Consider the following 14,481-nt stretch of genomic DNA (forward strand, 5'->3'; position numbering starts at 1 on the left):
GAGACTCTTGAATGCTGACAAAAACTGAGGACTGATGGATGTGGGGGGGAAGGGGGGGGATGGGCATGGAGGAGGACACTTGTGGGGATGAGCACTGAGTGTTATATGGAAACTAATTTGACAATAAACTATTTGTTAAAAAAAAAAAAAGAAAGAAATGGACACTCAACTAACTGAGCCACCCAGGTGCCCCCAAAAGCTGATTTTTCAAAAAGAGCAATGAAGTTGATAAAACTCTAGGTCTGTCCATTAGAACTTTCTATGAAAATGAAAATGTTCTCCAACTACATTATCTAAAAGCCACATGTGGCTGTTAAGCACCTGAAATTTATTTAAAATTTGAAAACTGAAGTTTTAATTTGATTCAGTCAAATCAAATTTGAAAACCATGTGTGGCTAGTGGCTTCTGTATTAGTGCACTTCTAGCCATTCTGATCAAGAAATATGAGAAAAGACACAAATACTGTTAACTGGAATGAGCAGGTGGACACAGTTATATATTATAGGGACCTCAGAAGATTGAGGAGAGATTATGTCAACAAATGAACAACTTAGATGAAATGGGCAAATACCTTAAATGTCAATCAAAATTGACCCAAGGAAAAATAGAAAATTTGATCACTCCTATATTTATTAATGCTATTGTCTTCATAAGTATAATCTGTCCCCCCCACAAAAAGTCTAGGCCTAGATAGCTTCAGTAGTAAATTTTATTTAAGAATGTTTAAGAAAATAATAATACCAGTTCTCTTCAACTATTTCAGAAAATAGAGGAGCACGTAACCTTCACATATCTCATCATGAGGCCAGTATTATCACTCTAATACCAAAAGCAGACAAAAACATTACAGTAAAACTATAGACCTCATAATGATAGATGTAAAAAGGCTTAACAATATAAGGGCTAACTGAATTCAGCAGTATGATAAAGGATAATACATGAAGCCCAGTGGAATTTAAGTTTGAATGAATGAATGAATGAATGAATGAAAGGAATGAAAGGTTGATTTGCTAATAGAAAATCAGTCAATGTAATTCACTATATTATTCTTCTAAAAAGGAAAAAGCATATGATATCTCAGTAGATGGAGAAAAAGATTTTGTCATAATTCTTCACTCATTTATTTATTTTTTAAATATTTTAAATTTATTTCTAGGAGAGAGAGAGACAGCGTGAGCAGGGGAGGGTCAGAGAGAGGGAGATACAGACTCTGAAATAGGTTCCAGGCTCTGAGCTGGCAGTCAGCACAGAGCCCGACGCAGGGCTCGAACCCACGAACCGCAAGATCATGACCTAAGTGAAAGTTGGACGCTTAACCGACTAAGCCACCCAGGCGCCCCAATTTTTCACTCATTTAAACACCTTTAGGAGCCGTGGAATAGAAGGCAGCCTCTTCAGTTTTATAAAGAACATGCATGAAAATCCTACAGCAGACTTTGTAAATGTAATGATGAAAAATTGAATACTTCTCTGACATTGAGACAAGGCAAAGATAATCTGCTTTTGACACTCATATTTAACACTGTACTAAAAGTCATATGCAGTGCTGTAAGGCAAGAAAAAGAAGTAAAAAGTGCATAGCTTGAAAAGGAGGATGTAAACAACATATGATCCTTGTTATATAGAAAGTGCTAAGGAGTTTAAAATATGCTCTCTGATCTAGAAAGTAGATTCGCTAGTCTCAGAGGATACCAGGTAAATTTACAAAATTATATTATACTATTTTAGCTATGTATACGTGGAAAATGAAATTTATGAATTTCATGTATACATCTTTGGCAGCCATCCTCCTAGATATTCTCGTTATCCCCGTATTCTGGTGTTTACAACCTTGTATAGTCTCTTGCATTTTACTTATGTTGGTCTGTGTGACTTATAGGATATGGCAGGAGTGATACTGTGTTATTTCTGAAATTAAGTTATGAAAGACTACAGTTTCCATCTTAGGTAATTTCTCATTTGGTAGCTCTACCTCAGATCACTGTCTCTAGAAGAAAGAAGCAAACTGTCATTTGTGAGTAGCCCTGTTGAGAATCCCACTGAAGCCACTAGTCAACAGTTAGTGGGAAAATGAACTTTACCACTAACTACTTGAGTGAACTTGGAAGAGAATCCTTTAGTTACATTCCAGTCTTTTTATTTTTAAATTCAAGGGAGTTAACGTATAGCATAGTATTGGTTTCAGGAGTAGAACCCAGTGATTCATCACTAACGTATAATACCCAAGTGCTTATCCCAATAAGTGTCCTCCTTAATTTACCATTTACCCCATTGCCCACCTACCTCCCCTCTAGCAACCCCAGTTTGTTCTCTGTATTTAAGCCCCAGTTTGCCTCCCTCTCTGTCTTTTTATCTTACTTTTCCTTGCCTTCCCTTATATTCATCTGTTGTTTCTTAAATTCCACATATGAGGGAAATCATATGATATTTGTCTTTCTCTGACTTATTTCACTTAGCTTAATACACTAGTTCCATCCACATTGTTACAAATGGCAAAATTTCATTCTTTTTGTCACCGAGTAGTATTCCATTGTATATTTATACCACATCTTCTTTATCCATTCATTAGTCAATGGACATTTGGTCTCTTTCCATAATTTGGCTATTATTGATAACACTGCTATAAACATTGTGGATACATGTGCCCCTTTGAATCAGCATTTTTGTATATTTTGTATAAATAGCTATAGTAGTGTAATTGCTGGGTTGTGGAGTAGTTCTATTTTTAATTTTTTGAGAAGCCTCCATACTGCTTTCCATAGTGGCTGCACCAGTTTGCATTCCCACCAACAGTGCAAAAGGGTTCCCCATTCTCTGCATCCTTGCCAATATCTATTGATGCCTGAGTTGTTAATTTTAGCTATTTTAGGTGTGATATGGTATCTCCTTGTGATTTTGATTTGTATTTTCCTGAAGGTGAGTGATGTTGAGGGTTTTTTCATGTTTCTGTTAGCCATCTAATGTCTTCTTGGATAAGTGTCTAATCATGTATTCTGCCCATTTTGTAACTGGCTTATTTGTTTTTTTGGGTGTTGCGTTTGATAAGTTCTTTAAAGATTTTGTAAACTAACCTTTTATCAGATATGTCATTTGCAAATATCTTTTCCCATTCTGTCGGTTGCCATTTAGTTTTGTTGGTTGTTTCCTTTGCTGTGCAGAAGCTTTTTATGTTGATGAAGTCCCTGTAGTTCCTTTTTGCTTTTGTTTCCTTGCCTACTGAGACATGTTTGTTAAGAAGTTGCTGTACCCAAGGTCAGAGAGGTTGTTGCCTGTTTTCTCCTCTAGGATTTTGATGGTTTCCTGTTTCACATAGAGGTCTTTCATCCATTTTGAATTTATTTTGGTGTGTGGCATTAAGAAAGTGGTCCAGTTTCATTCTTCTACATGTCGTTTTCCAGTTTTCCCAGCACCATTTGCTGAAGAGACTTTTTTCCATTGGAAATTCTTTCCTGCTTTGTCATAGATTAATTGGTGATACATTTGTTGGTCCATTTCTGGGTTCTCTGTTCTGTGCCATTGATCTGTATGTCTTTTTCTGCCAGTACTGTACTGTCTTAATTATTACAGCTTTGTAATACGTCCTGAAGTCTGGGATTGTGATGCCTCCAGCTACAGTTTTCTTTTTCTTTTCTTTTCTTTCTTTTTTTTTTTTTNCCAGGTGCCCCGAGAATGATATTATATGTGGGCCTTTCATATATGTCTTTTATGATATTGAGGTATGTTCCTTCTGTCCCTGCTTTCTTGATGGTTTTTATCACAAAAGGATTGTCAATCCTTTTTCTGCATCTGTTGAAAAAATCATATGTTTTTTTTTTCTTTTATTAATGTGGTGTATCACACGGATTGATTTGCAATTATGATACCAGCTCTGTAGTCCAGGAATGAATCCTACTTGATCATGGTGGATAATTATTAAAAAAAATTTTTTTTGTTCATTTTTGAGAGACAGAGACATAGCATGAGGGGAGGGGTAGAGAGAGAGGGAAACACAGAATCTGAAGCAGGCTCCAGGCTCTGAGTCGTCAGCATGGAGCCCAACGTGGGGCTCGAACCCACGAACCATGAGTCATGACTTGAGCCAAAGTCGGATGCTTAACCGACTGAGCCACCCAGGCACCCCAGTGAATAATTTTTTTAATGTACTGTTGAATTAGGTTTGCTAGTCTCTTCTTGAGAAGCTTTTTTTTTAATGATGTATTTATATAATGTACACATTAATGGGAAGTATATGGTTGGATGGAGGAACAAAATTATGAATATGACACCAGACCAGCAGAATGTTCCAGTGTGGAGGCCATTGCTGTACCATTTTATCATTCCTATCCCTTTCTCTTTCCCCAGGGTTACTTTAAAGAACTAACAGTATAGATTTCCCTTTCTTGAGAAGTTTTATATCAGGGTTCATCAGGGGTATTGGTCTGTAATTCTATTTAGTGAGGCCTTTGTCTGGTTTTGGAGCCAAGGTAATGCTGGCTTCATAGAATGAGTTTGGAAGCTTTCCTTCCATTTCTATTTTTTGGAACAGTTTGAGGGAAAAAAAGGTATTAACTCTTCTCTAAATGTCTGGTAGAATTCCCTTGGAAAGCCATCTGGCCCAGGACTCTTATTTGTTGGGAAATTTTTGGTTACTGATTCAATTTGTTTGCTGATTATGGTCCCTTAACATTTTCTGTTTTGTCCTGTTTGAGTTTTGGTAATGGGTGAGTGTTTAGAAATTTGTCCGTTTTGTCCAGATTGTCCAGTGTGTTGGCATACAGTTGTCATAGTATTCTCTAATAATTAATGGTATTTCTGTCATGTTGGTTGTGATCTCTTTCATTCGTGATTTTATCTATTTGGGCCCTCTCTCTTTTTGAGAAGTCTGGCCAGGGGTTTATTGGTTTTGTTTATTTTATTAAAAAACAGCTTTAGTTTCATTGGCATTTCTATACTATGTATTTTTGTTTCTATATCATTTATTTCTTCTCTAATCTTTATTATTGCCCTTCTTCTGCTCGCTTTGGGCTTTATTTGCCATTCCTTTCCTACCTCTTTTAGGTGTAAGATTAGGTTGTTTTTTGGACCTGCTTTCCTTCTGAGATAGGCCTGAATTGCAATATACTTTCCTCTTCCAGCTGCCTTTGCTCTATCCCAAAGGGTTTGGACTGTCGTGTTTTCATTTTCATTGGCTTCAATGTATTTATTATTTTTTTATTCCTTCTATAATTCCCTGGTTAACCTATTCATTCTTTAGTAGGATGTTATTTAACCTCCATGTATTTGAGGGCTTTCCAAATTTATTCTAGTGGTTGATTTCAAGTTTTATAGTGTTGTGATCTGAAAATATGCATGGTATTATCTCGATCTTTGTGTACGTGTTGAGGGCTGATTTGTGACCCAATATGTGATCTATTCTAGAGAATGTTCCATGTGCACTTGAGAAGAATGTGGATTTTGCTGCTTAGATGAAATATTCTAAATATATCTGTTAAATCCATTTGGTCCAGTGTGTCATTGAAAGCCACTGTTTCCTTGTTGATTTTCTGCTTAGATGATCTGTCCATTACTGTAAGTGAGGTAATTAAAGTCTCCTACTATATGGTTTATTTTCAGCGTGCCTGGGTGGCTCAGTTAGTTCAGTGTCTGACTTCGGCTCAGGTCATTATCTCACGGTTTGCGGGTTTGTGCCCCACATTGGACTCTGCTGACAGCTCAGAGCCTGGAACCTGCTTCGAATTCTGTTTCCTTCTTTCTCTGCCCCTCCACTCCTCACACTCTCTCTCTTTCAAAAAATAAACATTTAAAAAAAAGATACTTCATTTTCTCCTTGTCCTACATTATTTGTGATGATCAATTCAGATGTCATTCTATTATCATTCTTTCATATCTAATGTACCTATTTTCCTCTGGCTGCTTGACATTTTTCTCTTTGTTTTGTGGTTTTGTGTGTTTTCTAGAACATTTGTGATGTTCCTAGATATGATTTATATTTATATTTATCCTATTTGGGATTTGCTGTACCTTTTGGACATGTTCCTCAATTGTTTTTCATCAATTTTAGGAAATTTTTGGCTAATACTGTTTTAAAATTTTTTTCTGCTGCAGTTTCTTTTCTTTCTGAATGTCAGTTACATGTTTTTACAATATTTGATATTGTCTCAGATTCCCCATACTCTATTCATTTTTCTTTTATCCTCTTTCATCCTTCAGGTTGGATAATTTTTTTCTATCAATTTCAAGTTCATTGTCGTGTTTAAAGTCTTCTCTTAAACCCATAGAATGAATTTTTGATTTCAGTTTTAATTCCAGAATATCCATTTAGTTCTTTTTACACTTCCCAGTTGTCCCTTGAGATTTGCTGTCTGTTAACTCATAAGACAATCTTCGACTTTAAGTTACTGAATATCATATATTCAGTAGCTATTATATTGTTTTTTTATGCTAATCCTAAGAAGTAGGCGATGATGGGACCTGAAGCTGTTGAGATAGGATCAGGAGAGAGATGCACAGGCTTTCAATTTCTGACCTGAGTGATCAGTTGCCAGTGTTCAGTGTATTATTCCTTCTAATGTTAAACTCTTTAATAATTGATGTTGAAAAATCATCACACAGAGGGAAATAAGAAGTTAATATGCAGAAAGAACCACCCTCAAAGAAATGTCCTATTGTGTTTACAGGGAAGGTACTCCAAGAAAGAAAAGAAAATTTCTTGTGAGTACTTTATAGTTTAGAAGGATTTAATAACATGAATCCAATAAAGCATAGCACAAATTTAAGAGTATAAAATAAAGTCAAGCAAAGAAGGACAGATACCATGTGCTTGCACGTATAGGTGGATTAGGGAGAACTTAACAGAGGACCATGGGGGAGAAAAAGGGGAGAAATAGTTGGGGAGAGGGAGGGAGGCAAACCTTGAGAGCTCTCTGAGGGCTGAGAACAAACTGAGGGCTGATGGGGGTGGGGGAGAGTAGAAGGGGGATGATGGGCATGGAGGAGGGCACTTGTTGGGATGAGCACTGGGTATTCTATGGAAACCAACTTGACAATAAACTATTTAAAAAAAGTATGAAATATCAGAATGATAGTGAAAATAGGTATTGAAATACTAAAGCATACAGAGGCATAAAGCTAAATCATATGTATGAGTTCAAAAAATAGTGGAAAATAGCTGAAAATTGCATTACTCATATTGAAGAAAGTTCTGATATTATTATGTTTCAATACACAAAAGAAAATAATAAGTATGGAGGATAGAAAGGGAGAATTTGTCATGGGGATAATTGGTGCCTATAACTAAACAACTGATTAAATAAAACAAAAACAATGAATTCAAATATATGAGAAAATAAAGTCATTCAAAGTTCTAATTGAATTTGTTGATCTCAGGATATTTTTCCAGTAGTAGTGTATTGGAAATTCTGGGGATTTACTTAGGAGTAGAATTGCTGGGTCATATGGTAATCTTATGTTTATTTTTTTGATGAACTGCTAAGGTGTTTTCCACGGTGACTGTATCGAAATGAAATTTCAGCAGTGTATAAAATGTTCCAATTTTTTTATGTCTTTGATAGACATGAGAGCATGTCTATCTGAGAGCACTTACTATCTGTCTTTGATTATAGCCATCCTGGTGGGTGTGAAGTGGTATTTCATTGTAGTTTTGATTTTCATTTCTCTCATTACTAATGATGTTCAGCATCATTTCATGTACTTATTAGCCATTTGCATGTCTTCTTTGGAAGAAAATATTTTTTCATATAGTTTGTTCATTTTTAAATATTTTTTAATGTTTTTATTTCAGAGAGAGAGACAGCGAGCGAGCAGGGGAGGGTCAGAGAGAGAGGGAGACACAGAATCTGAAACAGTCTCCAGGCTCTGAGCTAGCTGTCAGCACAGAGCCTGACATGGGGCTCAAACCCATGAACTGTGAGATCATGACCTGAGCCGAAGTCGGACGCTCAACCGACTGAGCCACCCAGGGGCCCCTACTTTGTTCATTTTTAAATTGGGTTGTCTTTTTATTGTTTAGTTTATAAGAGTTCTTTTTATTTTCTGGATTGAAGTTCCTTAGCAGATATTTGATTTACAGACATTTTCTACCATTTGGTGGGTTGTCTTTTTACTTGATATGGTGTCCTTTGAAGCCTAATAGTTTTACATTTTGATGATTCCAGTTTATCCATTTTTTTCTTTTGTTGCTTATGCTTTTGATGACCTAAGTAATTTTATTGCCTAGTTCAGTGTCAGAAAGATTTACTTCCTATATTTTTTTTCAAGAGTCTTATAATTTTAGGACTTGTGTTTTTTGGTTTTTGATCCCAACTTCATTATTTTGCATGAGGATATCTGGTTTTCCCAGAGCTGTTTATTGAAAAGATTATTCTTTTCCCATCAAATTATCTTGACACCTTTTGTCAAAATTGAATAGATCATAAATGTAAAAGTTTGATCTGTATTCTCAGTTTCTTTCCATTGATTTTTTTGTCTTCCTTTATGTTAGTAACATAATGTCTGAGTTACTCTGTCTTTGTAGTAAGTTTTGAGTTCAGGAAGTGTGAGTCCTCCAATCATGTTCTTCTTTAGCCACATTGTTCTGCTATTCTGGAATCTTTGCATTTCCATGTTTATTCATTTCTGCAAAAAAAATGCTACTGGAATTTTAATAAGAGATTGCATCAGTTTGCAGATGAATTTAGGGAACATTGCTTTCTTAGCAGTATTAAGTTTTCCAATCCATGAGTATGAATGCTATTCCATTATTTAGGTTTTTTAATATTCTTTTAATGTTTTGTAGTTTTCAGTGTAGACACTTTATACTTTTTAAAGTTTATTCTTTTTATATTTTGATGTTATTAATGGAATTGTTTCTTAATTTTATTTTCTGATTGCTTATTACTATTGTATAGAAATACAACTGATTTTTAAATATTGATCTTATATCTTATAATTGTTCTGAACTCTTTAATTTGTCCTAATAGTTTTTTGTGAGTTACTTAGGATTTTCTACATAGAAGATTGTTATCTTGATAAGATACTTTTACTTCCTTTCTCTTGTATTTTACCTATATTAAATGTCTGTATGTTGAAAATTTATGGCCTTATAGAGCTTCAGTGTTTATCATATGATTTTAAGTAAATTATAACTTAAAAAATATTGGTAAAGGAAGTAATGTATTGTTTTTGATTCTTAATGTGTCTACATAAGAGTAATTGATCTCTAAAATCTATGGTCCTTGTCAGCAATATATTTATTGCTGAAAAATGATGCAAAGGAATCATTAGGAATTTTTTTGAATATTAAAATAAATGAGCGTATACATTTCTAGACCTTCAGCCCAGTTACCCTTGGTTTTCTGATAATGTCTAAATGAGAGAAGAAATAAAAAGGTTTATTATTTAATTTCCTAATTGGGCTCATTGTTGATTAAGGCTTGATTTGTAAGTAATAGTCATGTGCCTTGGTTCATATTCTTATTTTGATATTTCTGACATGTTTAGCAAATATTTACTATTGAAGTACATTACTTTCATTTGTCCTTAGAAAAATTGTTTTATGTTTAGTTTCTTTTAGCATTGATTTGAAAATATTTGCTTTTTATGTTAGGTATAACCCGGAAAAATCCCAGAACACCTCTTTCTGACCTCCAGGGCATGAATACTCTAAATGAAAAAAATCAACAGTAAGTATGTTTCGTTTATGTTTTCAAGGAGGTATAGAAGGAATAGTTAGAATTCTTATTAATACGTAGGTGGCTTTAAAAATATGAAGAAAATCAGGTCTAGTTTGTTTTTCTTTCTTGAAGCTTTTATAAATGGTATATAATAAGGTTTGAAACCGGACTAAATATTTGTAACTAGTACCAAATATGACTGTAACTAGTCACAGTACTCAAAGACTGAGAGGATTTGAAATGGTACATAATAAGTGTGATGTACATGTTTATTGGGAAGTTCCTATTCAGTCTTTATACATTAATGTAGCACCAGAATTTTATGTTTACCATTGTGTACTCTTAAAAAAAGCTTGACGGGGCATCTGGGTGGCTTAGTTGGTTGAGTATGTCTGACTCTTGCTTTCGGCTCAGTTCATGATCTCAGAGTCATGAGATGGAGCCCTACATTCGGCTCCACACTGGGCATGGAGCCTGCTTAAAATTCTCTCTCCCACTGCCTCTCCCCCTCTCACACACGTTCACACTCTTTCTCAAAAAAGTTATATGATAAATGTATGTTTTTTCCAAGCAATAAATTGTCTTTGCTAGTTTTTAAGTTTTACAGAAATACTGGTATATAGTATGCTGTCTTCTGTGACTTTTTCCCTTCAGCAATACTCATCTATGATTCATTCATCTTGTTGCATGCAGTTTATTTTTGTTAGTTGTCGCATAATATTATATGCTGTTTGTAGGGGATAGGGAGTTATTGTTTAATGGATGCAAAGTTTCAGTTTGAATAGAAGTTCTGGAGATGGATAGTGGTGATGGTTGTAGAGTAGTGTGAATGTACTCAATGCCAATGTACACATGTACAATGTACACTGAAAATGTTAAAATGGACACAGAACAGATTGGTGGTTGCCCATGGCCTGAGTAGGGGGTGGGTAAAATAGGTGAAGGTGGTCAAAAGGTACAAACTCCCAATTAAAAAATAAATAAGTCCTGGGAAATAATAGATACCACAGTCAATAATACTGTATTGTGTATTTGGAAATTGCTAAGAGAGTAGATCTCAAAAATTCTCATCACAGGAAAAAGCTGTAACTGTGTATGGTGATAGATATTAACCATAGTTGTGGTAATCATTTGGCAGTATATATAAGTACTCAATCAGTATGTTGTAATATAATGTAATGTGTCAATTATTTCTCAGTAAAAAAGTACTAGTTAAAATGCTAAGGTTTTTATGTTACGCATTTTTTTATCACAATAAAAAATTATGTGGCATTAATATTCCATAACTGATTTGTTTCTCAGTGGATATGTGATTCTTTTACTATTAGAAATGGTGCTACTGTATAATTTTTAATTTTTTTAATGTTTGTTTATTTTGAGAGATAGTGCATGTGTGTGCACACATGCCTGTTGGGGGGTCGGAGAGGCTGGGAAGAGAAAGGGGAGAGAGAGGAGCCAAGCAGGCACTGCGCTGTCAACACAGAGCCCAGTGTGGGCTTGATCTCATGAATCATGAAATCATGACCTCAGACAAAATCAGGAGTCAGACGCTTAACCAACTGAGCCACGTAGGCACCCTGACTAATGGTGCTATTTTAAACATGCTCATACTAATCTTCTGGCTCACTATTATTTCACTGCTAGCATATATACTTAGTAGTGGAACTGTTAATTCAGTAGGATATGTGCATGTTAGTTTTATAAGATAATTCCAAATTTTTTTTTCCCGAAGGTAGTTGTATTAATGTACACTAAACCTGGCAGCTAAAATTCTCTTTCCTTTGTTCCTTGCCAGCACAATCAACTGACTGTTTTCTTAACTTTTGGTAATCTGGAAGTTATAAAATGGTATCTTATGATTTGCTTTTCCCTGCTTATTAATGATGTTAAACAATTTTTATATATTTTATGGCTATTTATGTATTTTGAAATGCCATTTCTTTGCCCATATTTCTTTTTTAAAAAGCATTTATTTTAAATTTTATGTACTGGTGCCATTTCAGTTATGTTTCAAATGTGTTCTCCTAATTTGTAACTTATTTTTTTTACTTCCACCATTTTAAGCAATCTGCATGTGTCCATGTATAGATTTTTGCAATTCCTTCCCATATATACAATTGTGTAATCAATTCCACAGTCAAGATACATAACTTTTTCATCATCACAAAAGAATTCATTAAATCTGCCTCTTTCTATTTACCCTTCTCCTTCCCTGTCCCTGTCCTAGCCTGTAGCAACCAGTTATCTCTTCTTCATTTTTCTAGTTTTGTTATTATGCATATGTTATATAAAAGGAATCATGTAGGATGAAACTGTTAGGAAGAAAAATCTTTTTCTCTTATGTTCAGTAGCTGGGAGTTTGTGAATTAAACTTATGAAAGATTAACAGGAGAAAAAGCATAATTTTTATGAATATTTGCATACATGAGTATTCACTGGAAAGAAGTGAAACTCAAAGAAGTAGTGTCACACTTGGGGGCTCATATACTCTTTTTTCAAAGGAAAGAGATTTGAGGCGCCTGGGTGGCTTAGTTGGTTAAGCGTCCGACTTTCACTTAGGTCATGATCTCGCGGTTTGTGGGTTCGAGCCCCGCGTCGGGCTCTGTGCTGACTGCCAGCTCAGAGCCTGGAGCCTGTTTCAGTCTGTGACTCCCCCTCTCTCTGACCCTCCCCTGCTCACGCTGTCTCTCTCTCTCTCTCTCTTCTATAAATGAATAAAAACATTAAAAAAAATTTTTAAAATGCAAAGGAAAGAGATTTGGGGCTTTAAAGGATTATAAAATGTGGGGCAGTGACTAGGGAACAGATGGGGGGACTAATGGAAGATGAAGGTTATTTTAGTAAGGTTTATTTAAGCAAGCTCATTTTAGTTCCTAGTCTCTTATCTCAGGTGATAAAAGCTGCTTTCCTCTTCCTTATAGGGGAGTGTGGGACACTCTTACAAAGGGAAATTTATATAGTGTAATTTGGGGTGTCCTATTCTAATCCCTTTCATTACATTGAGATTAGCTCTTTTCAACTAAATGTGGTGCTTGACTCATTAGGTTATTAGATGTATCAGTAGTTCATTTTTTAAATTTCTGAGTAATCTGTTTTTTAGTTTCGGTGTCTTATTATCAGGTTGTAAGAGCTATTTATATATTCTAGATCTAGATCCCTTATCAGATACATGATTTGAAATAATACAGGTGCTATTTGAAGTGTGAAGGTTTTAATTTTGAAGAAGTTGAACTTATCTGTTTTCCTATTTTGCTATAATTTTGTTGTATTTAAGAAATCATTACCTAAGCCTAGGTCACAAGGTTTACTCTCTCTGTTTTCTTCTAAGAATTTTATAGTTTTAGCTTTTAAATATAGATCTATGATTGATTTTGAGTTGATTTTGTATGTGCTAAGGGATAAAGATCCAACTTCTTTTGCATGTGGATATTAAGTTGCCTCAACACCGTTTGTTGAAAGTATTGGTCTTTGTCTGTTGAATTGTCTTGATTCCTTTGTCAAAACTCAATTGACCATAAATAGAAGTGTTTTGTTTTTTTTTTTCTGGATTCTCAGTTTTATTCTAGTGATATATGTGTCGTTCCTTATGCCAATACCATATTGTCTTAGTTACTGTAGTTTTATAATTGGCATGAAAATCAGGAACTGTAATTCTTCCAGCCTTGTTCTTTACAACATTGTTTTGACTATTCTGAATTCTTTGCATTACCCTATGAATATTAGGATTATCTTGTCATTTTCTGCAAGAAAAAAAAAAAGCATCCAGCATTTTGCTAGAGATCATGTTGAATCTATAGATTATTTTGGGGAATATTGTCATAGAATATCTTTTCACTTCTTTAGATCCTTAGTTCTTTTAACAATATTTTCTTAGTTTTAGTGTACAAGTCTTATACTTCTTAAATTTACTCCTTACTCCTAAGTATTATTTTTCATGCTGTTATCAATGAAATAATTTTTGGCTTTCATCATCAGTTGTTCATTGCTATTATATAGAAATATAATTGAATATTTAAACCTTACTTAATTCATAAATTCTAATAATTTTTAGTGGATTCCTTAGAATTTTCTATATGTAAGATGATGTCAAATATGAATAAATATAATTTTACTTCTTCCTTTCCAATTTGGTTGTCTTTTATTTCTTTTTATTACTTATTGCCCTGGCTAGAAATTTCAATACAGTGTTGAGTAAGTGTGGCAAGAGCTCACATCCTTGTCTTATTCCTGATATTAGTGGGAAATCTTCCAGTTTTTTTTGTTGTTGTTGTTGTTTTACCTTTAAGCGTGATGTTGTGTGTAGGGTTGTTGTTTTTAAATAGATGCCCTTTCTCTGATTCTTTTTTTTTTAAGTTCATTTATTTATTTTGAGAGAAAGAGAGCATACAAATGGAGGAGGGGCAGAGAGAGAGGGGGGGAGAAAGAGAGAATCCCAAGCAGGCTTCACACCACCAGCCCAGAGCCTGAAGTGGGGCTCAAACCCACGAACTATGAGATCATGACCTGAGCCCAAATCAAGAGTTGGATGCTTAACTGACTGAGCCATCCAGGCACACCTGATTCTTGAGTCTTTGTATGTGACATCTTTCCTCTGTACTTAAGTACCAGAATCTTGTAGGATCTGTCTAGAAACTCTTTTGTTAAGTCTTGAGTCTACTGGATTGATCTGTTTTTTAATGATTTTTCATCTTGTTTTGATTTATAGTAATCTTTCCCACTTCCTCATCTCTAAGTCTCCTCTTACTAGTTTAAAATCTTTTTTTTTAAATTTTCTTAAAATTTATTTTTGAGACAGAGCATGAGTGGGGGAGGGGCAGAGAGAGAGGGAGA

At 34.7% G+C, this 14,481-nt stretch overlaps 1 protein-coding gene across 6 annotated transcripts in view; it reads left to right on the forward strand.

The window, feature by feature from the left end:
- Window positions 1-14,481, forward strand: part of MYO9A (myosin IXA) — a 256,379-nt gene that overhangs the window by 120,144 nt on the left and 121,754 nt on the right. For all 6 annotated transcript variants that reach the window (XM_077746199.1, XM_077746212.1, XM_077746209.1 and 3 more), the window contains one exon: window positions 9,585-9,660. In XM_077746199.1, the coding sequence (XP_077602325.1) occupies window positions 9,585-9,660 (76 nt within the window). The remainder of the gene's footprint in view (window positions 1-9,584; window positions 9,661-14,481) is intronic.

This window comes from Crocuta crocuta, unplaced genomic scaffold (assembly GCF_008692635.1).
Source record: "Crocuta crocuta isolate KB4526 unplaced genomic scaffold, BGI_CrCroc_1.0 scaffold130, whole genome shotgun sequence".
NCBI lineage: Eukaryota > Metazoa > Chordata > Mammalia > Carnivora > Hyaenidae > Crocuta > Crocuta crocuta.